General features: G+C 40.8%; 1 protein-coding gene across 2 annotated transcripts in view; it reads left to right on the top strand.

The window, feature by feature from the left end:
- Positions 1–24,574, top strand: part of LOC111968138 (protein FAM107B-like) — a 46,271-nt gene extending 21,697 nt beyond the window's left edge. For both annotated transcript variants that reach the window (XM_023993714.2, XM_023993706.2), the window contains 3 exons: positions 12,207–12,435; positions 21,872–22,034; positions 22,142–24,574. In XM_023993714.2, the coding sequence (XP_023849482.1) occupies positions 12,207–12,435; positions 21,872–22,034; positions 22,142–22,255 (506 nt within the window). In that variant the 3' untranslated portion in view covers positions 22,256–24,574. The remainder of the gene's footprint in view (positions 1–12,206; positions 12,436–21,871; positions 22,035–22,141) is intronic.
- The last annotated feature ends 1,144 nt before the right edge of the window (positions 24,575–25,718 follow it).

The following is a 25,718-nucleotide window of genomic DNA, read 5'->3' as shown; positions in this document are numbered from 1 at the left end:
TGAATTTTGGCCCATTCCTCCTGACAGAGCTGGTGTAACTGATTCAAATTTGTTGTCTCCTTGCTCGCACACGCTTTTTCAGTTCCGCCGACAAATTTTCTATGGGATTGAGGTCAGGGCTTTGTGATGGACACTCCAATACCTTGACTTTGTTGTCCTTAAGCCATTTGCCACAACTTTGGAAGTATGCTTGGGGTCATTGTCCATTTGGAAGACCCATTTGTGAGCAAGCTTTAACTTCCTAACTGATGTCAGGGGCGGCAGGGTAGGCTAGTAGTTAGAGCATTAGACTAGTAACCGAAAGGTTGCAAGATCGAATGCCCGAGCTGACAAGGTAAAAATCTGTTGTTCTGCCCCTGAACAAGACAGTTAGCCCACTGTTCCTAGGCCATCATTGAAAATAAGAATTTGTTCTTAACTGAGTTGCCCAGTTAAATAAAGAAAAATGCCTTGATATGTTGCTTCAATATAGCCTCATGATGCCATCTATTTTGTGAAGTGCACCAGTCCCTCCTGCAGCAAAGCACCCCCACAACATGATGCTGCCACCCCCGTGCTTCACGGTTGGGATGGTGTTCTTTGGCTTGCAAGCCTCCCTCTTTCTCCTCCAAACATAACGATTGTCATTATGGCCAAACAGTTCTATTTTTGTTTCATTAGACCAGAGGACAATTCTCCAAAAAGTACGATCTTTGTCCCCATGTGCAGTTACAAACTGTAGTCTGGCTTTTTAATGGTGGTTTTGGAGCAGTGGCTTCTTCCTTGCTGAGCGGCCTTTCAGGTTATGTCGATATAGGACTCGTTTTACTGTGGATAAAGATACTTTTGTACCTGTTTCCTCCAGCATCTTCACAAGGTCCTTTGCTGTTGTTCTGGGATTGATTTGCACTTTCTGCACCAAAGTACATTAATCTCTAGGAGATAGAATGCGTCTCCTTCCTGAGCGGAATGACAGCTACGTGGTCCCATTGTGTTTATACTTGCGTACTATTGTTTGTACAGATAAACGTGGTACCTTCAGGCATTTGGAAATTGCTCCCAAGGATGAACCAGACTTGTGGAGGTCTACAATTTCTTTTCTGAGATCTTGGCTGATTTCTTTTGATTTTACCATGATGTCAAGCAAAGAGGCACTGAGTTTGAAGGTATGCCTTGAAATACATCTACAGGTACACCTCCAATTGACTCAAATGATGTCAATTTGCCTATCAGAAGCTTCTAAAGCCATGATATTATTTTCTGGAATTTTCCAAGCTGTTTAAAGGCACAGTCAATKTAGTGTATGTAAACTTCTGRMCCACTGTAATTGTGATACAGTGAATTATAAGTGAAATAATCTGTCTGGAAACAATTGTTGGAAAAAATACTTGTGTCATGCACGAAGTAGATGTCCTAACACACTTGTCAAAACTATAGTTTGTTAACAAGAAATTTGTGGAGTTGTTGAAAAACGATTTTTAATGACTCCAACCTAAGTGTATGTAAACTTCCGACTTCAACTGTATGTGCACTTTAAACTGATCAATGACAGCTCTGTTGTCATATGTCTCAAACTTATTGAGCCACATTTCGCAAATTATGTGTGTTCACTTGYAGTATCTGGATGTCTTGTTTATTTAAATAGTATAACACCGGGGTCACCTCTGTGGTATGGCTGAGTTGTGATCAAGTCAAATAAACTGTGCTGCCTGCCGGACTTGTTTGAACAGTTATTAGGGGATTGTGACTGACTGTCCTGAGTACAGAAACAGTAAAATACTGTACTTAAACAAGCACACAATGTACTGGGGTCCCTTATTCAAGCAGCATGTCTGTACTGTTCTGTATGTATAACTGAGTCATTCAATTCCATGAAGTTTACTGTATGTTCTGTATGATTCTGATGGCATGTCTGGTTAGTGGCCATACATGCGTCCTCGTTGGCTTCTGCTGTTATGTTAGACCCTTGCCTATTTTAATGATAATGACTTCATGGAGCCTCAGTCTGAATTTCATGGTGTGTCAACAATCTGTATTCACAGTGTATTCTGGGAAAACAACTCCCCCGCCCTGTCCCTTTGGAGACTGCGTGCTTTGGTCATTTTAGGGGCTAAGCCTGCGTTGCCACGACGACAACCAGTGTTCTGTTTGTATACAATCTGAGAACCCTTTCACTCTCAGATTTTTCCTCCCAAGGCGCATAGCGTCATAAAATGAGACAGGAATTAAATAATTTCCCTACCCATCTGCATCTACCTGTTGAAGTAACAGTGAAGAAAATATCACATAAAAAATGTGAATGTGCTTTGGCGAAAGTCAAAAGGAAATAGTTGGTTGACAGACCCAGCTWTTTCACCATCATTTCCCATACTCATTTATAATCAAATAATGTGTAGCCTGCTTTGACTCCAATAACCACTTACTCAGAATATGCAAACAGAACCTAATAGTGACATTATAAAGCATTTCAAAGAACAAACAGCGACTCAAATGGCATATTACCGTAAAATGGTTTACTGCAAAGATTGTGGGATAATGAAGATTGAAAAGGCTCCTGTTTTTCTAGCCACTGTGTTGTAGCCTGAGCCTCATCCCCTGTCATAGACACCCAGGGGAAAATRTGATTTGCCATACTCCTCCAGGGTTATAAGAGATCCATCTAAATGCATTGTGCCAATGTAACTGGATGATGGACTCAGTGCACAGAGATGTTACTAATTTACCCAGGGTGCATTGAGATGACATCTAGCATGTCCTAAATGTCAAATCAATACAACCACAGCCGGGATTATATGACTCAAGAACTACCAAATTATCGTACATGTCTGTCTCTTATGTGACTAGGGTTGCAAAGGGAGGGTATTTTACTGGAAATAAACTTTCTAAATTTACCAGTAAACTACCAGAAATGTGTAAATGTTCAAGGATTTTATGTAATCTATCACATCTAGTGGCCCTTTTGGGAACTTCAGATTTTTACAGTTGTTTGTAATTATCTTTGGTCCTCTACGAAATAATTCAATAAGATTAGAAAAAAACTAATAGAATTACAAAACTGTAAAACATTATCCTAAGTATAAACCATGAACTYAGTGAATACCATTGGTATTTAATATGAGTCTTTCAGCATGAAATATAAAAAAATGTACACAATTTTATTTATTTTTGTAAGAACAGACGCTGGGAGACGAGAAGCAAGTACAGGGAGGGAACATTTAATAAATAACCAACATGAAACAAACAAGGACACATCTTGACGGGAAACATAATGACAATAATGCTGACACGGGGATCAAACTGAGGAACAGACAGATATAGGAGGGGCAAAGTAATGGAGTCCAGGTCAGTCCAAAGATGCGCTGGTGCGCGTAACGATGGTGACAGGTGTGTGTAATAATGGGCAGCCTAGTGCCCTCGAGCGCCAGGGAGGGGAGGAGGAGCAGGCGTGACAGTACCCCGCCCCTAGTGGCACCACCCTGGGTGAGCCTGATGGGCTTGCCGAGACATGAGAGTTGGCTGAGGCGTGGATGCCCGATGAGCCGGTTGAGGCGTGGGAACCCGATGAGTCGGCTGAGAGCCTGTGTGACTAAATAGTTAAAGATCATTACTATAGCTTCTGTCTTGAGCCAATGAGTTTAATTTAGTAAATGCCGGATCTCTATGGCAAGATGCATCATTCACTCAAGTTTAGTAAAAATCGGCCCAGCACTGTCTGAGATATCGCGTGTTACTAACAAAGAAATGGACGAACGAATGGACGGAGACMGATTTAAAAGTTATTCAAGTATGAATTACCAAATTTACGATAGATTGTCATCGATTTCTGTTAATTACCAAAATGACTGAAGAGTCCGGTAACATTGGTAAACTACAGGTAGCTTTGCAACTCTATATGTGACACTCTGCATGTCTGTCCTGATCTTTTGAGGGAGTCTTGTCTATTTTTATGAAGGATAAGCAAACATTCCACACAGAAGATTGTGGACTTACATTGCATAACAAATGATGCAACCGGCCTTCCTTTTTTGTTTGTTGCCAGCCTGGTCTCATAGACTAGTCGTAACATAGTAAATGTGAATCCGGGACCCTCAAATTAGTATGATATGTAACGTTTGGTATGGTTACATAAGAGAGATGGTTACTTAAGGCAAAAACTGAAGTTGGGTGAGAGTATAAAGCGAATGCCTAGCAACCCGAAGGTTGAGTTTTAATCTCATCACGGACAACGTTAGCATTGGTCAATAAAGAAGTGGTCAGATGACGCAGATGCTAATATACAGGACTKTTTTGCTAGCACAGACTGGAATATGTTACGGAATTCTTCCGATGGCATTGAGTACACCACATCAGTCACTGGCTTCATAAATAAGTGCATCGATGACGTCATCCCCACAGTGACTGTATGTACATACCCCAACCAGAAGCCATGGACTACAGGCAACATCCGCACCTAGCTAAAGGGTAGCGCTGTCGATTTCAAGGACCGCTCCTTGAAATCGACAGCGCTACCCTTTAGCTAGGGGCTAGGAGTTTGAAAGAAATCCCGCTACGCCCTCCRACAAACCATCAATACAGGATKAAGATTGATTCGTACTACACCGGCTCCAAATCWCGTCGGATGTGGCAGGGCAAGCAAACTATTACTGACTACAAAGAGAAGCACAGCCACGCACTGCCCAGTGACACAAGCCTACCAGACAAACTAAATTACTTCAATGCTCGCTTCGAGGCAAATAACACTGAAGCATGCATGAGAGCATCAGCTGTCCCAGACGACAGTGTGATCACACTCTCCATAAGCGATGTGAGTAAGACCTTTAAACAGGTCAACATTCACAAGGCCACAGGACCAGACGGATTACCAGGACGTGTACTCCGAGCATGCGCTGACCAACTTGCAAGTGTCTTCACTGACATTTTCAACCTGTCCGTGACTGAGTCTGTAATACCAACACGTTTCAAACAGACCAGCATAGTTCCTGTGCCCAAGAACACTAAGGTAACCTGCCTAAATGACTACCGAGCCGTAGGACTCACGTCTGTAGCCACAAAGTGCTTTGAAAGGCTGGTCATGGCTCACATCAACACCATTATCCCAGAAACCCTAGACCCAATTTCTATTGCACTCCACATTGCCCTTTCCCACCTGGACAAAAGGAACACCTATGTGAGAATGCTATTCATTGACTACAGCTCAGCGTTCAACACCATAGTGCCCTCAAAGCTCATCTCTAAGCTAAGGACCCTGGGACTAAACACCTCCCTCTGCAACTGGATCCTGGACTTCCTGACAGACCGCCCCCTGGTGGTAAGGGTAGATAATAACACATCTGCCATGCTGATCCTCAACACGGGGGCCCCTCAGGGGTGTGTGCTCAGTCCCCTCCTGTACTCCCTGTTCACTCATGACTGCGTGGCCAGGCACGACTCCAACACCATCATTAAGTTTGCAGATGACACAACAGTAGTAGGCCTGATCACCAACAACAATGAGACAGCCTATAGGGAGGAGGTCAGAGATCTGGCCATGTGCTGCCAGGATAACAACCGTTCCCTCAAAATGATCAAGACAAAGGAGGTGATTGTGGACTACAGGAAAAGGAGGACCGAGCATGCCCCCATTGTCATCAACAGGGCTGTAGTGGAGCAGGTTGAGAGCTTCAAGTTCCTTTGTATCCACATCACCAACAAACTATCATGGTCCAAACACACCAAGACAGTCATGAAGAGGCAAAGCCTATTTCAGGAGCCTTTTCAGGAGACTGAAAAGATTTGGCATGAGTCCTCAGATCCTCAAAAAGTTATACAGCTGCACCATCGAGAGCATCCTGACTGGTTGCATCATTGCCTGGTATGGCAACTGCTCGGCCTCCGAACGCAAGGCACTACAGAGGGTAGTGTGTACGGCCCAGTATTTCACTGGAGCCAAGCTTTGCTGCCATCCAGGACCTCTATACCAGGAGGTGTCAGAGGAAGGCTCTAAAAACTGTTAAAAACTCCAGCCAACCTAGTCGTAGACTGTTCTCTCTGCTACCACAATTCAAGCGGTACCGGAGCGCCACGTCAAGGTCCAAAAGGCTTAACAGAATCTAYCCCCAAGCCATAAGACTCCTGAACAGCGATTCAAATTGCTACCCAATCTATTTGCATTGTCCCCCCCTTTTACGCTGCTGCTACTCTCTGTTAATTATCTATGTATAGTCACTTTAACTCTACCTACATGTACAGTACTGTTCAAAAGTTTGGGGTCACTTAGAAATGTCCTTGTTTTTGAAAGAATAGCACATTTATGGTCCATTAAAATAACATCAAATTGATCAGAAATACAGCGTAGACATTGTTAATGTTGTAAATGTATTTCTTTCTTTTTTTTTATTTCACCTTTATTTAACCAGGTAGGCCAGGTGAGAACAAGTTCTCATTTACAACTGTGACCTGGCCAAGATAAAGCAAAGCAATGCGACAAAAACAACCACACAGAGTTACACATAAACAAACGTAGAGTCAATACCACAATAGAAAAATCAATGTACAGTGTGTGCAAATGTAGAAGATTAGGGAGGTAAGGCAATAAATAAGCCAAAGAGGCGAAATAATTACAATATAGCATTAACACTGGAGTGATAGATGTGCAGATGATGATGTGCAAGTAGTGAAACTGGTGTGCAAAAGAGCAAAAAGATAAATAACAATATGGGAATGAGGTAGTTGCGTGTGCTATTTACAGATTGGCTGTGTACCGGTACAGTACATACAAATCATTAAAATCCTGACGGAAAATATTTACACAAGAAGCAACCTAATATCACACAGTCAAACTCTCAGTAATTTAGTAAGTTCACCATTCTGCGATTCTCACGGTTAAACATCACACGGTGTTTCAACACAACGGCTTTTTATGTCATCATTTATGTCATCATCAGCTCTGACAGCTGATGCTTAAAGTTAGTGAGGGGGATATAAGTCTCCAGCTTCAGTGATTTTTGCAATTCGTTCCAGTCATTGGCAGCAGAGAACTGGAAGGAAAGGCGGYCRAASGWKGWGTTGGCTTTGGGGATGAYCAGTGAAATATACCTGCTGGACCGCGTGCTACGGGTGGGTGTTGCTATGGTGACCAGTGAGCTGAGATAAGGTGGGGCTTTACCTAGCAAAGACTTGTAGATGACCAGGATCCAGTGGGTTTGACGACGAATATGTATGGATGGCCAGCCAACGAGAGTATACAGGTCGCAGTGGTGGGTAGCATATGGGGCTTTGGTGACAAAACGGATTGCACTGTGATAGACTACATCCAGTTTGCTGAGTAGAGTGTTGGAGGCAATATTTTGTAAATGACATCGCCAAAGACAAGGATCAGTAGGGTAGTCAGTTTTACGAGGGTATGTTTGGCAGTATGAGTGTAGGACGCTTTGTTTGCGAAATAGGAAGCCAATTCTAGATSAAACTTTGGATTGAAGATGCTTAATGTGAATCTGGAAGGAGAGTTTACAGTCTAACCAGACACCTAGGTATTTGTAGATGTCCRCATATTCTAAGTCAGAACCGTCCAGAGTAGTGATGCTGGATGGGCGGGCAGGTGCTAGTAGCGATCGGTTGAAGAGCATGCATTTAGTTTTACTTGCATTTAAGAGCAGTTGGAGGCCATGGAAGGAGAGTTGTATGGCATTGAAGCTCATCTGGAGATTAGTTAACACGGTGTCCAAAGAAGGGCCAGATGTATACAGAAGGGTGTCGTCCGCGTAGAGGTGGATCAGAGAATCACTAGCAGCAAGAGCAACATTATTGATATATACAGAGAACAGAGTCGGCCTGAGAATTGAACCCTGTGGCACACCCATAGAGACTGCCAGAGGTTCGGACAACAAGCCATCCGATTTGACACACTGAACTCTATCTGAGAAGTAGTTGGTGAACCAGGCGAGGCAGTCATTTGAGAAACCACGGCTATTGAGTCTGCCAATAAGAATGCAGTGATTGACAGAGTCGAAAGCCTTGGAAAGGTCAATGAAGACGGCTGCACAGTACTGTCTTTTTTTGATGGCKGTTATGATATCATTTAGGACCCTGAGCGTGGCTGATGCGCACCCTTGACTAGCTCGGAAACCAGACTGCATTGTGGAGAAGGTACGGTGGGATTCGAAATGGTCGGTGATCTGTTTGTTAATTTGGCTTAAGAATATTTTAGAAAGTCAGAGCAGGATGGATATAGGTCTATAACAGTTTGAAGAGGGGGATGACAGCGGTAGCATTTCAATCTTTGGGGATCTCAGACGATATGAAAGAGAGGTTGAACAGGCTAGTAATAGGGGTTGCAACAATGTTGGCGGATAATTTTAGAAAGACAGGGTCCAGATTGTTTAGCCCAGCTAATTTGTAGGGATCCAGATTTTGCAGCTCTTTCAGAACATCAGCTGTCTGGATTTGGGTGAAGGAGAAGCGAGAGGGGCTTGGGCAAGTTGCTGCAGGGGGTACAGAGCTGTTGGCCGGGGTAGGGGTAGCCAAGTGGAAAGCATGGCCAGCCGTAGAAAAATGCTTATTGAAATTATCGATTATCATAGATTTATCGGTGGTGACAGTGTTTCCTAGCCTCAGTGCAGTGGGCAGCTGGGAGGAGGTGCTCTTATTCTCCATGAACWTTACAGTGTACCAAAACCTTTTGGAATTAGTGCTACAGGATGCAAATTTCTGTTTGAAAAAGCTAGCCTTAGCTTTCCTAACTGACTGTGTATATTGGTTCCTGACTTCCCTGAAAAGTTGCATATCACAGGGGCTATTCGATGCTAATGCAGAATGCCACAGGATGTTTTTGTGCTGGTCAAGGGCAGTCAAGTCTGGGGTGAACCAAGGGCTATATCTGTTCTTAGTTCTAYGTTTTTTGAATGGGGCATGCTTATTTATGATGGTGAGGAAAGCACTTTTAAAGAGCAACCAGGTATCCTCTACTGACGGGATGAGGTCAATATCCTTCCAGGATACCCGGGCCAGGTCGATTAGAAAGGCCTGCTCGCTGAAGTGTTTTAATTTGTGTGAGATTGAGGGCATCTAGCTTAGATTGTAGGACAGCCGGGGTGTTAAGCATATCCCAGTTTAGGTCACCTAACAGTACGAACTGATAAATGACTATTGTAGCTGAAAACAGCAGATTTTTTATGGAATGTCTACATAGGCATACAGAGGCCCATTATCAACAACCATCACTCCTGTGTTCCAATGGTATATTGTGTTAGCTAATCCAAATTTATAATTTTAAAAGGCTAAAAGGCTAACCCTTTTGCAATTATGTTAGCACAGCTGAAAACTATTGTCCTGATTAAAGAAGCAATAAAACTGGCCTTCTTTAGACTAGTTGAGTACTTTCTTCTGAAACTCGTCAGTCTATTCTTGTTCTGATAAATGATGGCTACTCCATGCGAGAAATTGCCAAGAAAGTCCTCAACTGGCAGCTTCATTAAATTGTACCCGCAAAACACCAGTCTCAACGTCAACAGTGAAGAGGCGACTCCGGGATGCTGGCCTTCTAGGCAGAGTTCCTCTGTCCAGTATCTGTGTTCTTTTKCCCATCTTTATCTTTTCTTTTTATTGGCCAGTCTGAGATATGTCTTTTTCTTTGCAACTCTGCCTAGAAGGCCTGCATCCCGGAGTCGCCTCTTCACTGTTGACGTTGAGACTGGTGTTCTGCGGGTACTATTTAATGAAGCTGCCAGTTGAGGACTTGTGAGGCGTCTGTTTCTTAAACTAGACAGTTGTGCATTGGGGCCTCCCACTCCTCTTTCTTTTCTGGTTAGAGCCGGTTTGCGCTGTTCTGTGAAGGGAGTAGTACAMAGCGTTGCACGAGATCTTCAGTTTCTTGGTAATTTCTCGCATGGAATAGCCTTATTTTCTCAGAACAAGAATAGACTAACAAAAAAGTGCTTTGTTTCTGGCCATTTTTAGCCTGTAATCGAACCCACAAATTCTGATGCTCCAGATACTCGACKMRTCTAAAGAAGGCCAGTTTTATTGCTTCTTTAATCAGGACAACAGTTTTCAGCTGTGCTAACATAATTGCAAAAGGGTTTTCTAATGATCAATTAGCCTTTTAAAATGATAAACTTGGCTTAGCTAACACAACGTGCCATTGGAACACAGGAGTAATGGTTGCTGATTATGGACCTCTGTACGCCTATRTAGGTATTCCATAAAAAATCAGCCGTTTCCAGCAACAATAGTAATTTACAACATTAACAATGTCTACACTGTATTTCTTATCAATTTGATGTCATTTCTATGGACAAAAAAATWGCTTTTCTTTCAGAAACAAGGACATTTCTAAGTGACCCCAAACTTTGAACGGTAGTGTACATATTAACTCAATTACCTCGACTAACCTGTGCCCCCGTTCATTGACTCTGTACTGGTACCCCTTGTATATAGCCTCGCTACTGTTATTTTACTGCTGCTCTATAATTACTATTATTTTAAACTTTTTACTTAACACTTATTTTTCTTAAAACTGCATTGTTGGTTCACAGTTTATAAGTAAGCATCTCACTGTAAGGCTAATACAACACCTGTTGTGTAGGGATCCAGCAGAGAGCTGGAGCACAGTAAGCTGCTTTAGACATCGCTACTGCTTTAGAAACCTCTCCCTCCATTTACCTCCAAGGCATTAGAAGGCAGTCTGCATTGCTGGACCAGCGCTCATAAAAAAACAATTACCCTGGGCTTCTCTTTCTCTCTCTYTCCCGTTCTATTTCTTTCTATGTATCCCTCCCTTTCTGTGTTGCTCACTTTCTTTTTAGGACTTTTTATCCTGTCTCTCTCCGTTCCCCTGTCTCTTTCATTGTAATACTTCTGTTATCTCCAGCGCTCTCTGTATTGCTCTCTTTCTTTTGATTACTTTCTCTTTCATTTCCTCCTCTGTATTGCTTTCTCTCTTTCTATTACTTTCTATCTTTCCCTCTCTATGAATTGCGTTCTCCCTGTGCTCTCCCTAATGCCCTATTAATCCTCAGAAAAATGACACAGCCTGGATCACATGTTTCTGCTGTTGTTCCTTCAGAGTCACTGCAAGTTACTGCACTGTACATGGCTAAAAAAGCAATAATTTTACTGTAGTTGTCAATCTGCTGTTAGTGGCATTCTGTCAGAATGAGAATGAGGCAGATAAAGAAAATGGCCCAACTAGCATTTCAAGCAATGGCCTGAATTCAATTACCTGTATTTGCTAACGCAACACAAGAACCAGATTTATTTTCCCATCTAAAATGTGTTGATGTGTTTGTTACTGTTTCCAATGCACAAATCATCTCCTGTTGGCTCCAGCCCATCAACAACCTGTCACTAGCCCTGATTGGGAAGAGCTGGGACAAGACAACCACAGCTCATTTCATTTTTCTGAAATATTAAGTAGCAGAGATGGTGTCTGGTTGCACTTGAGAAAGAGTCATTGTTCTGAGCTGGCCTGCTTGCGTATGACATCTGATCTCTCTCCAGAAACACTCTAGCACAGATCAGGTGCSTCTTAATCTGTCTGTTCTGATGGAACAAAACCCACTAAAATATGTGGAAAATACAGTGGGCTGGGACATTTGGTACAGACATTACGAAACCATGTCTATGCTTGAATGTATCTTTGTATGTTCTGATGGGACCATTCACATCCTAACGACRGAATCAACATTCTATGAATGATCCTATCACTTCCATTGAGAGTGCTGCGGATKGACTAAATCCCATGCATGTCACAGATGTCACTGAGGGAATGAGTGGTAGTTGCCCCACCTTTATGGAGTACCTAATAATTGACTCAGAATGTTAAAGCTTGTTGTACATGACATTCTCAAAGGGGGTTGCTTGCATGTATGGTTTACAGTGAGCAAAGAAGGTGTAACCTAGTGTGTCAGCATCTCAACCCACAGCAGAGTGGGGAAAGGGGATATGGAATTTCCTCTAGCTCTAAAGAACGCAAACGGAGCCAAGTGCCTGGCGGCTCACCTGTCCTTGCTCAGCTGCTGCCCGGCTAATGTGTGAAAATGAGCAGGAATGTTTCCTCATCTCCTGAGGATCCAGAGATTTCCCCATGATGGGACTTTGGAACCTCTGCTATGGACACCTTCCTGTTACCTTCAGTCACGCCTCAATTTCTAGTATACTTTTCCACAGTTTTTTTTCTTAATCACTAACACTGGTGTCTTTCTCTGTCCATTTCTCCTGTCCCACCCTCTCTCCTCCTCTCTGTCATTCAGCGTCAGCCTATGCGGACCTGCAGTGGGAGCAGCAGCCCAGGCAGGATGGGAGCCACCCACCTCAGGACTACCCTCACAGGGACCAGCCCCCCGTGGCTGGCTATGTCCCCCAGCCAGATTATGTGGAGGGAGATGATGATCTCATCAAGCCCAAAAAGCTCCTTAATCCAGTGAAAGCCTCCAAAAGCCACCAGGAGCTCCACCGAGAGCTGCTCATGAGTCAGAAACGGTACAACTCCCACCCAACAGAGTCCCATACAAGATCTAGAACTAACAGCTGATTTAGCTTATTATCCAGCAATCTAGCTATTGGTATGATTTCAGCACTTACACTGTACTTGTTTGCATGTTTATGCATCTGTGTGCGCACACAGACAGTCAACCTGACAARTAATTCAGAATTCTCAGCCAAGCCCTCTGTAATGTTTTGCCTCACATATACTTATATTATATCACAGAGGATGGATATTTCCGACCGTAATTCCCCATTATAGATTCATATGATATGATATTTTAGGCACATACCCATATCATGGCATTACGTAAATGAAGAAATACAGGATTTCTAGTGATCACTGTACATGCCTCAACATGTATGGATTTACATAAAAGGAGAAGTACATACTAAAACATAGACAATAGTCACGAAATGTCAGATGACAAAGGTGTAAWCTCACTTGTCATTTATATAAACCAAAGGTACTGTATTGTAACAACATAACAAACAGAAAGGATAGTGTCACGTTCGTCGTAATGTGGAAGAGAGGAGGACCAAGGCGCAGCGTGAAGTGAATACATTCTTCTATTTATTTAAGAAGAAAACACTAACCAAACTAATACAAAACAACAAAATGAACGTGACGCTATATATAACAGTGCAGACACAGGCAACTAACACATAGACAATCACCCACACCCCACAATGACAAAACAGGCTACCTAAATATGGTTCCCAATCAGAGACAACGACTAACACCTGCCTCTGATTGAGAACCATATCAGGCCAAACACAGAAACAGACAAACTAGACATACAACATAGAATGCCCACTCAGATCACACCCTGACCAAACAAAACATAKAAACATACAAAGCAAACTATGGTCAGGGCGTGACAGATAGGTTTAAAAAGGGTCATAATGATCTAAACAAAGTCTGATCGTAGGCAGCATTCCCATTTACCCTCTCTCTTACACTGCCCCTCTAAAATGCTTTCTGAAAGTGGTATTGGTCATCCACTCACAACATAGGCTAGTAAGTACACTTAAAAGTTCCAGAAATATTTAGCTAGCAACTGCAGCACTGGAGGTAAGAGGACTGTTTAAAGCAGCAGATGCCTCCCATTCAACTAAGGAAGCAGGATATTTTCAGCATGCCAGGTTTGGGTATGGGGGATGGAAGGGAAAAACACCCCCTATTTAAAATGTCTCAAATAGGAATTCTTAAATGGGCTACAAAGAATCAGCTCTGTTTGGAGTTTGGTATGAAGAAAAACATGCCAGCATTTAGGGAAAATGTGCAAGTTCATCACAAGTCCAGCTGTGATTGCAATAGTGGTGGGGTGAACAGAAAAGTGTGGTTCAACTTTACACTGCTGCTAAGCTATGGCAAAACAAGCCAGTGTTCATATACAGTTCATATTTGTGTTAACACCCAAAGTTTTAACCAATCCTAGACTCAGTTGTTATTCTTTTACCCCTACGAATGTGAAAAAAAATGCCATTCTAAATAAATACTGCACAGACAGTGTATGGCATATCAAATAGCAACTACCCAAACAGAGCAGTTCTTTCTCTCCATTGAAGCCTGTCGTCTGTCGCTCTTGATCAACATCTCTTTAATTAGCAGGACCATTAGAAGCCAGTTGTTGCTAGGTGACAGCCCACCACGATCCTGTCCCTATCGCTGAGTTGTTGGGATCTGGGCAAATCCCCATGACTCCAGCACTCCAACCCTCCATGAGGTGACAGTGGGAACTCAGACCCTTAAGAGAGTGGGCAACAGAGGACCGTTTATGCCCCTCCAGCCCTGCTGTTTCACTGCCATTGAAGAGTAGGCCCATAGAAAACCAGGCTCTGGAAGTAAAAATGACATTCTTCTAGTGTTCTTCTTGTTTGTGTCATTATGCAGTTCTCCAAAACGCAAGAAAAATGTCATTGTAGAATGCCGTAGAATGCCACAGAATGTCAAAGATTGCCATAGCGCGGAAACCCAATTTCCAGGAATATGGAATGCAGTATACAACAGGCAAATATCTCCCTTATCTGCTCTGAACTTCCCTTTCTGTAATCTCTCTACAGTACGATAATTTCCCAACTTATCTGTTTGGTGTGTCTGACCTGTATCTGAACTTGTTTACTCTGTAGCATTGGTCAGTTAATCATTCAGGCGCTAAATAGGTTATAATAACAATATCCTGCAGGAGAGTCAGACCAATCAGTCATAACCCACTAGTCTACTAATAAATAATTATTTGTGAAGCAAATCTGGTAGAAAAGGACATGCATGTCTGCTGTCTGTCTATCTTCTAGTAATTTGACTCTTATAGAATATATCCACATCCTAGTATTGATCTGACAGAGAGAAAGACACAGTACACTAAAACCTGGAGTGTAATTAGTGTGAGAAATGGGAAGAATATAAAACATAAATGTTAATAGATAAATATAGCAGAACATTCAAGTCTAATTTACAGTATCCAATATCTTCCCACATAACAAATACTACAGTTTACTATAGAATACTATAGTACTAAATTTAGAATTCTATAGAATTCTGTAGTAAAACTGTAGTACACCGTAGAATCCTATACTCCACACTGTAGTATCCCTCAAACATGTAGTGCATACTACAGACTTTTGTAGTATACTGTAGTGTACTATACTACACACTCTAGTATCCCTCGATCATGTAGTGCTGCTTACTTTAGAATTTTGTAGTATACTGTAGAATACTTTATTACACGCTGTAGTATCCCTCGATTGTGTGGTGCTTACTATAGAATTTAGTAGTATACTGGAGAATACTATACACTGTAGTATCCCTATACTACATTGTAGTATCCCCCTCGATTGTGTAGTGCTTAATATAGAATGTTTTAGTATACTGTAGAATACTATACTACACACTGTGGTATCCCTTGATCACGTAGTGCTTACTTTAGAATGTTTTGATCGATTGGACTGCTAGCCAGCTTTACTGCTAGCTGCTAGCCAGAGGTGGTTACATGTACTTAAGTACATTCTTGGAGGATCTAGTACTTTTCTAGTTACTCTCTGTGGGCTGCATTTGCACTCTTACTCAAGTAATTTCTGAAGGAAGTAATTTACTTTTTACTCCGTTACATTTTACCAAATCACTTCCGTTATATAGATATAGTCGCTGTTGGATGAAAACCTCCTAATTTCAAAGTTGGTGATTTACATTAATATTATTTTTTACATTAATGGATACTATTGGTTCCCCTTTATGTCTTTATGAACGTTTCACGACCCCTTGACCAATGAAATGTATTCAAAATAGTCCATTGGCTTTCGAAGTTGTCTGTCAAACCACGTATCTCAACCACGGCTCTTGAAGTGAAGTGCACGTCTTCACTCTTGAGGAGATTTTTGTTCGTAGGTTCTTAGCCAGACACGATCAGAGGTAAGTTGCACTTTATTACCTTCGCCTTTGTAATATTATATATTTTTGGAGAAACATCAATATTTCTCAAATACACTGAAGAAAAATATAAACACAACTTGAAACAATTTCTAAGATTTTACTCAGTTACACTTCATATAAGTAAATAAGAGATTTTAAATAAATTAGGCGCTAATCTATGGATTTCACATGACTGGGAATACAGATATGTTGGTCACAGATACCTTAAAAAAAAGGTAGGGGCATGGATCAGAAAAGCAGTCAGTAGCTGGTGTGAAAACCATTTGYCTCATGCAGCGCGACACATCTACTTTAAAAACGATTTGATCAGGCTGTTGATTGTGGCCTGTGGAATGTTGTCCCGTGGAATGTTGTCCCATTCCTCTTCAGTGGCTGTGCGAAGTTGCTAGATATTGGCGGGAACTGGAACACGCTGTCATACACATCGATCCAGAGCATTCCAAACATGCTCAATGGGTGAAATGTCTGAGTTTGCAAGCCATGGAAGAACTGGGACATTTTCAGCTTCCAGGAATTGTATACTGATCCTTGTGACATGGGGCAGTGCAAACATGAGGAGATGGTGGCGGATGAATGGCACAGCAATGGTCCTCAGGATCTCGTCACGGTATCTCTGTGCATTCAAATTGCCATCGATAAAATGCAATTGTGTTCGTTGTCCGTAGCTTTTGCCTGCCCAYACCATAACCCCACTGCCACCATGGGGCACTCTGTTCACAAGGTTGATATCAGCAAACTGCTCGCCTACACGAAGCCATACACACTATCTGCCATCTGCCCGGTACAGTTGAAACCGTGATTCATCCATGAAGAGCACACTTTACTTGACCACTGAAGTCAGTTACGACGCCAAACTGCAGTCAGGTCAAGACCCTGGTGAGGACGACAAGCATGCAGATGAGCTTCCCTGAGACCGTTCCTGACAGTTTGTGCAGAAATTCTTCAGTTGTGCAAACCCACAGTTTCATCAGCTGTCCGGGTGGCTGGTCAAACAATCCCGCAGGTGAAGAAGCCGGATGTGGAGGTCCTGGGCTGGCGTGGTTACACGTGGTCTGTAGYTGTGAGGCCGGTTGGACATACTGCCAAATTATGATTATTTATTTATTACTTACATGATTCTTATCGGAATACCTACCTTGATGTTTATTCCATGCTGAAAGGTGTCTGATTTGCATACTAGTAACATGATTGATAGTGACATTTCAATATTGTTATTTGACTGTTTTATCACTTACCTGATCCTCTTGATATTTCCTTCTGAGTTAAAAAATAATTAATCACACTTGGTGTAAATCTTTTTAGTATGCATTCACCATAACATGTACTTGAAATTATAGCGAAATTAATTTTCATTAATGTCATTCATTTACCTTTTTATGAAATTGAGCACATTGATAGATATTAAGTCAACATTGAATAGGACCGTAGTTTAAACTGTACAGCCTACACACACGCATTCACTTCTGCTTTTCTACAGGCAGGCAGGCAGATACTCAGAGGTAAGCTGGCAGGGTGTCATGCTTTCAATTAAGAATCTACATGTATCTGCTGGGCTTGGGTTGGCACTGCTACTAGTGCTAAGAGGGGTATGGCTATGAGAGTCAAAGCCCAGAACAGGCAATCTGTGTTGGGCACCATGACAGAGAGAGAGACCTTACAGCACTGGGAGATCAGCCACACCACTGTGATGGGAGTGCAGGTCATCAACTTGAACAGTCTTTCTCTCTCTTACTGAGTGGTCTCCATTTTCTCTGATTGCTGTTTCGCTACCTCTCTCGTTCACTCTCTCACTCTAGATGCATATTTTTTGTGTCATTGAGCATTGATGTCTGGATAGATGTAAGATGAAAGAGGGGAAAAAAGCATAGACCACAACACACAGAAAAAAACATGTTTTGTTTCAAATGTCAATGCCGTTCACAATGCTGTGTAGTAAGAAAGGACTGTCTATTGATTTTAGAGCAGTGAGAAGGTATAGAGGAGTCAGAGGTCCCAGAGTAGGTCATGAATAGGCCTATGGATGACAGCAACCAGAAAGTAATATAGTGGACTCAAATATCAGCCCTTTCACTGTGCTATTCTTGTCCTGTGCTTGGCGATCAAACTATACCTTCTACAGATTTTTGGGGAATAGGGATTGTAGTCTATTGGTAGTGTGTTACTTTCATAAACTATCTACAGTACACAGGCTACTGCTATAAACTGTGTGTGTGTGTGTGTGTGTGTGTGTGTGTGTGTACACCTGTCTCTTATACACATCTAGATGTGTATAAGAGACAGGTGTGTGTGTGTGTGTGTGTGTGTGTGTGTGTGTGTGTGTGTGTGTGTGTACACTGCTCTGACTTATTTGATGAGCAGAGACAAAATTAACAAAAACACTAATCACACCTCAATAGCAGCCCTCCCTCTCTCTACCACCAAAAAAAATGGTGACTGCATCTCCCTAAGGGGGCCAAAGGCACTACATGAATTGAATTAGCAGTCTCAAAGAGGAGAGGTGAGAGGAGAGTTACAAAGAGAGCTCAACACTTTCTATCTTATCCTGAGTATAATGGCATTTCACTCTGAAGAGGTCTGATGTGAGATATTGGGGGGAGATATTGAATGAATTCTTGATGAGTTTTAGAGGCCATATGCTATGATTGAATAAACTCAAAGTTGATTAACAATTGAGAAGGATGGTTTTCTTCCTTTCTGATAAAACAAAACAAGGGTCCCACCACCAAACCTCAGTGGTGTGCTTCCTGCGGTCTATTTCTGTCTAATAAGAAAACAGACTCCTAATTAATCTGGCATCACCATAGAGATTCAGAGACAAACACCGGTCTGTGGATCACAAGTCCCGTAGCCCTTGTTAGGACTACAGGAGAATTTATGAGCAGGGAAAAAAGCTTTACTTCTATGCCATTGTTATTTRCAAAAATGCAACATAATCCTTTCACATTTTATTTTTGTCATATTAATGTAATTGAATCATGAAGAAAAAAACTATGGGTGAGCAGTGGTGTGTATTTATGGATGTCAAGGGGAGCCAGGATTSCCCAAAAATTGGACCAAGAAAAAAATATTTAAAACAACATACACAATAATTTATTTAATCTCTGAGTTTGATAAATGTCCTTCAAATCGCAAGAGGCTGAATATACAGTATCTCACCGGAGAAAGCATCCGAACTAACAAAACAGCGCCCCCTCTGTCTCAGTATGTGTAGCCCATCTCGCTGACGCTGTCAGGTCAGAATGGTTATGACACTGTTGTCAGCAAGCATTTGGCCTGCCTTGATAAAACATATATAAAATATAGCCAATCAGCGTTGAGCTAAACTGAGCGAGCTCAGCTGTGAATAGTCCTGGCACACCAAAAAAAAAGGGAAGCCAGTTTGGATTTGGCTTCACACCAATCACATTACATCTGAAGCCAAACKTCATTGMCAGAAAAAAAWTTGAATTGTTGAGTCTCGTTGTGTTGCTGTCCTCAGGTGGCTAGCTAGCTAGCTAAAATCGGCCTTTTCTTAAATTMGCCAGGAATATATATAGGGATTTGGACTTGTGGTTTTACCTAATTCTCCATACTAGCCAATGATTTATAACGCAGATTCTGATCAAACCATAAATTCATACATTGTGCCCCTGGCCAGATAGGATGGAAGTGCAACATGTGGTTAGATGTAGTAGGCTAATGTTACGTAGCTGGGCTGGCGCATCGTTGCCCATGAAAGGCAGTTAGGCTAGCGAGCAAGCATAGGAAAACAAAAACTAAAAGTGTATAATGTGTGACAGAGTTATAGACCGTTTAGCAGTGATGTAAAGTACTTAAGTTAAAATACTTTAAAGTACCACTTAAGTAGTTTTTTGGGGTATCTGTACTTTACTTTAATATTTATATTTTTGACAATTTTTACTTTTACTTCAATACATTTCTAAATAAAATAATGTACTTTTACTCCATTCAATTTCCCTGACACTCAAAAGAACTCGTTACATTCTCAATGCTTGGTAGGACAGGAAAATGGTCAAATTCACGCACTTATCAAGAGCACATCCCTGGTCATTCATATTGCCTCTGATCTGGCGTACTCACTAAACACAAATGCTTAGTTTGTAAATGATGTCTGAGTGTTGGAGTGTTCCCCTGGCTATCTGTAAATAAATACAAAAATAAGAAAATGGTGCCGTCTGGTTTGCTTAACATAAGGAATTTGTAATGATTTATACTTTTACATTGAATTTGACACTTATTTTAGCAATTACATTTACTTTTGATACTTAAGTATATTTAAAACCAAATACTTTTAGACTTTTACTCAAGTAGTATTTTACTTTGTGACTTTCACTTTTACTTGAGTCATTTTCTATTAAGATATCTTTACTTTTACTCATAATACTTAACTGTATTAGACTAAGCATAGATGATTAGATGATGTTAAAATGTTGTAATGGTGCTGGAAGAGTGGCGGCAGCGCCTGTTTTCTTTTCAACTTGCGGTAACTCTCTGTGGTTATAAATCAATAGTTATTTAGTAGTCCGAAAATGTCGTAAACATTAACTTGCTCGACCATGCTGTATGTCACGTAWCTGTTTATGGACTTCACCGGACATATGTTGCTCTCCGGTTTTGTGATGAAACAAAAGTGTGGATGAATTTATTCTGCTCACTGTGTCTTCTTATTGTCTCAGCCTTAGGCCTATACAGTTGAAGTCGGAAGTTAACATACACATATGTTGGAGTCATTAAAACTTGTTTTTCAACCACTCCACAAATTTCTTGTTAACAAACTACAGTTTTGGCAAGTCGGTTGGGCATCTACTTTGTGCATGACACAAGTAATTTTTCCAACAATTGTTTACAGACAGATTATTTCACTTATAATGCACTGTATCACAATTCCAGTGGGTAAGTTTACATACACTAAGTTGACTGTGCCTTTAAACAGCTTAGAAAACTCCAKAAAATGATGTCATGGCTTTAGAAGCTTCTGATAGGCTAGTTGACATCATTTGAGTCAATTGCAGGTGTACCTGTGGATGTATTTCAAGGCCTATTTGCTTGACATCATGAGAAAATTTAAAGAAATCAGCCAAGACCTCAGCACTTCACAAAATAGATGGCATCATGAGGGAGGAAAATTAGGTGGATATATTGAAGCAACATCTCAAGACACCAGTCAGGAAGTTAAAGCTTGGTCGCAAATGGGTCTTCCAAATGGACAATGCCCCAAATATATTTCCAAAGTTGTGGCAAAATGGCTTAAGGACAAMAAAGTCAAGGTATTGGAGTGGCCATCACAAAGCCCCGACCTTAATCCCATAGAAAATGTGTGGGTAGAACTGAAAAAGCGTGTGCGAGCAAGGAGGCCTACAAACCTGATCCAGTTACGCCTGCTCTGTCAAGAGGAATGGGCCAAAATTCACCCAAATTATTGTGGGAAACTTGTGGAAGGCTACCCGAAACTTTTGACCCAGGTTAAACTATTTAAAGGCATTGCTACCAAATACTAATTGAGTGTATGTAAACTTCTTACCCACTGGGAATGTGATGAAAGAAATAAAAGCTGAAATAAATAATTCTCTCTACTATTTTTCTGACATTTCACATTCTTAAAATAAATTGGTCATCCTAACTTACCTAAAATAGGGGATTTTTACTAGGATTAAATGTCAGGAATTGTGAAAAACGGAGTTTAAATGTATTTGGCTAATGTATCCGACTTCAACTGTATATCAGGTTGTCAAGCAATATGAACTAACAGGATACAGCAAACAACGCACTTATCACAACACATAGGTTATAATAAGACTTTTTTTCCTGACTTGTCTTCCCCAGTGATTTTACCCACACACCACTGCTTTGGGTGAGGAAAGGATATTGTATGAGAGCAAAATCAGAACATAGCATTTAGCATGATTAGAGTTCCCTCTGCTGGAGACAAGAGGAAAACATTGAAGTTAAATTAAAATGCAGATGACCTTAGTAAATACCTTCTCTCGCTCGGTCTCTTAGGAGTGGCGGTGTTGGGATGGAGTCTAAGCCGGAGCTGCAGCGTGTCTTGGATGCCAGGAAGAGGGAACAGATCATCAAGCAGAGGAAGGAGGAAGATGAGGCCAGAAAGAAAATCTCCCCTCTGGAACAAGAGCTCCTCAAGAGGAAGGAGAAGCTAGAAGAGGTAGGAGAGATCATCAATCGGTCAATACAATTATATTGCTATAGAGCTTTTTACAATTTAATCTAATCGAAATTGATTGAATAAACTCCCTTTTGTTTCTGATTCAGCTGGAGAAGGAGCAGGAAAAAAAACAGGAGACCGTGAGAGCCCCAGAGTTTGTCAAGGTCAAGGAGAACTTGAGACGGACGTCCTTTCACAATAATGGAGAGAAAGAGGTGTAGGGACAAACCGGTCCAAGGATACCGTTGAGTTAGAATCTGCTGGAGTTTGTACACTTGTGTGTATTATGCGCGTGAGTGGACACAGAACAGCTGTGTTGTGTTGCTCTGACTGCACAACTCAAGACAACAGCAAGGAACTTCTACCTACAAGGACTGGTTGGCAAGCCATGACACAATGCCTTCACTAACCCACTCAGAGCAGAGACACAGCGGGAGAGACAGAGAGAGACAGAGAAGGAAGGTTGACTCTGCAATGGGCTACTGTTACAGGGATAGGTCGAACTGTGTCTGTGATATCTCAATCCAGAGTAACTGACATGAGAGTGTTAGGGTCAAAAAGGACAACATGGACTCGGGGGTAGACGTAACATAGTAAACGTAATTCCGGGGCACTACAAATAGTATGATATGTTACGTTTCGTATGGTATGAATTAATTTGTGGATGTCCATCATCCATTTCGTATGATTATTACGAATGACAATTCATACGATATGTTACAGATTGCAATTTGTACAATATGCTAAGAATTTGCTAAACATATGACATGATACGAATTCCAATTTGTTGTCGCTAACGTTAGCTAGGTGGCTAGCGTTAACTAGACTAACGGTTAGGGTTAGGGGTTAAGGATAAGCTTAGGAGTTAGGGTAAAGGGTTAGGGGAAGGGTTAGCTAACATGCTAAGTAGTTGCAAAGTAGCTAAAAAGTAGTAAATAGTTGCAAAGTTGTTCATTAGCTAAAATGCTAAATGTTGCCCGTGATGAGATTTGAATACACAACCTTTGGGTTGCTAGACATTCGTGTTATAGGCCTACTCATGCATCCCGACCAACCACCCTACTTTTGTTTTTACCTTAAGTAACCTTCTGTCTTATGTAACCATACCAAACATAACATATCATACTAGTGTCAAATTTACGTTTACTATGTTACTTTTAGTCTATAAGACCAGGCTGAAGAAGAGGGGAGAAGCTATTCACTAGTGGATGTAGTGTTCCGTACTGCAATGACTCTAGAAACAAGGACACGTAAGATGTTAAGAGACAAATCCAAAGTTGGTTGTTTATCTCAAGTGTGTCACAAAGCAGTGGTTACTTTTCATCTTAGGCTGTGTATATCCAATAGCAATTCTCTAGGTTACAGTATAAGAAGCACACTGTACCTGCACACACAATCAGTACAGATTGTTAATAACAGTAAACAATCAAATGTTCCTCCTACTAATGGCATTTATCTGCAATTCAAGGTCACATGTCTCAATGTGAAATCTCTCACTGAGAAAGCACCTATCCCTAACAGTGCCTTCCTAGCTCTAGCTGCATGTCATCCTAATCAAAAAGTTCAAACCAAGGAACGCTATCTTTATGAAATAGTGGTGCGTGTAACGCTTATACCAACGGTATACTATCAAACCACATGATCTGAGGAATCAGATAGAGTATTTGTACAGTATGTAGGTGAGTGTGAGTGGTTGTGTGAATGCATGTTGCAGACACAAGAGACTGACACAGAAATCGCGGTCTTTTGTAGCTCAGTTGGTAGAGTATGGCGCTTGTAACACCAGGGTAGTTTGATTCCTGGGACCACCCATACATAAAACGTATGTGCGTGTGAGATTGTRTAAAAGCATCTGCTATCTGTAGCATACGTTATATTATAGATATAGATTTTTCTCTAACCCCATTTCACWATTTTTTTGTAACATATACATGTTTTGAAAAGGGATATTTATGTTTTGTGCTTAAGGTCTGAGACCAGGTAGATATTCTCACATTTGTAATTGTATCACAGCGCTTTTTAAATAGTATTATGTAGCGATACAAAATAAAATGCAATCATTTGAATGTTATTTCAATAAGGCACTTTAGAACATTGAAATTATGTATCTGAACATTTATTTTACCGATCAATTATGCATTTGTCATTTTTTAAATGTCTTTAATATGTTTTTATCCTGATTGCATATAGATGGCCATTTGTATTTTGGTGTTTTTTCACCAAATATTGTTCTACTTGTATGAAATATCTGCCTTTACTGACTCCTGCAGCCACTTAAGATGTTTAATATTATAAAACTGTACATGTTATAAACATGAATACATTCTTTCTCATTTCTATTTCAGTCTCTTCATTGCATAGAAGCATGAATATATTAATGTATGAATATTTCAATAGCTTTCACAATGACAGAATGATTGTTATGAATAACAAAGGTTTGTACTTCAAATTACTATGGTACATGTTTGAGAAGAGAGGTTCAAAGAGTTGGAGAAAATTGTATTCCTTTCTAAGAAAATAAATAAAGGACAAACACTGCATTGATAGTTGCACTGTGACCTTTCATTTGGTCTGATAATGTCTGGATCATTCCACAAAAATAGTGGCTTTCCTGTCGCCCGCCTTAACCACCTGGAAAATCACTTAAAAAGGTCAGATAATAACACAAAATATATGTTTTTGTTTTAATTTAAGTGTWTTATTGTTAATAAAACATATGTAAGACAGTTAAATTGCAAAATATTATTGTATACATCGTAGAACAGGGTTTCCCAAGCTCGGTCCTGGGCCCCGCCTGGGTGTACGTCTGTTTTGGTTTTTGCCCCAGCACTACACAGCTGATTAAAATAATCTAAGCTTGATAATTCGTTGGTTATATGAATCAGCCATGTAGTGATAGGGCAAAACCAAAACGTACACCCTGGTGGGGCCCCAGGACAGAGTTTGAGAAACCCTGTCGTAGAACACGGTCAGTATCATGAAAATGGCTTGTCCCTCGGGTCATGAGTCGTGGTTTAGTGACATATTATTGAGTTAAAATAAATTGTTTTATGTCATAATACAAAGGAAAGTATTACAGTTATTTAGTAGATTACCTGAAAAACGAAAAGATCAACTAAATATTGTAAATCATTTACAGGGAATACCTGTCCCTCAATTTCATGCCACTGGTGTTACCCCCATTATAAAAACAGCCATTTAAAAAAAAAATGTAACATCCTTTCCAACTAATTCCTGGGTCAAAGGTTAATTGAAGGTGGGGCTGTTATGAAAAGCACATGGTGAGTCTGCACTCTCTCTTCATATGTTAGCAACTTGATTATTAATTTGGTAATTCCATGCGAAGCATTAAGATGTGTCACTGGTGTTACACAGTTTATACTAAAGGGAACAGGAAATTTGATTAAAATATATTATCAAATCACATGATTAAGTCATTTATTTACAATTTAAGAAGTGCGGTTTGAACAACTGTGGCCGCCATCTTAGATATTCTATATTTTCTGCAGATTTGTCACTGGTGTTACCATCACTGGTGTTACTGTTCCTGCTGGATGTAATAGAATAGTCTGAAGATACTGTCAATGGTGCTATTATAGAAAAATGTGTTTTGTTTAAAGTAAATTATTACTAATTTWAAAAAAATCTCAATATTATCAATTACTTTTTCTGTCTTAATTATAT

Source organism: Salvelinus sp. IW2-2015, linkage group LG1 (assembly GCF_002910315.2).
Source record: "Salvelinus sp. IW2-2015 linkage group LG1, ASM291031v2, whole genome shotgun sequence".
Lineage (NCBI taxonomy): Eukaryota > Metazoa > Chordata > Actinopteri > Salmoniformes > Salmonidae > Salvelinus > Salvelinus sp. IW2-2015.
This window is presented reverse-complemented; position numbering and strand designations above follow the sequence as displayed.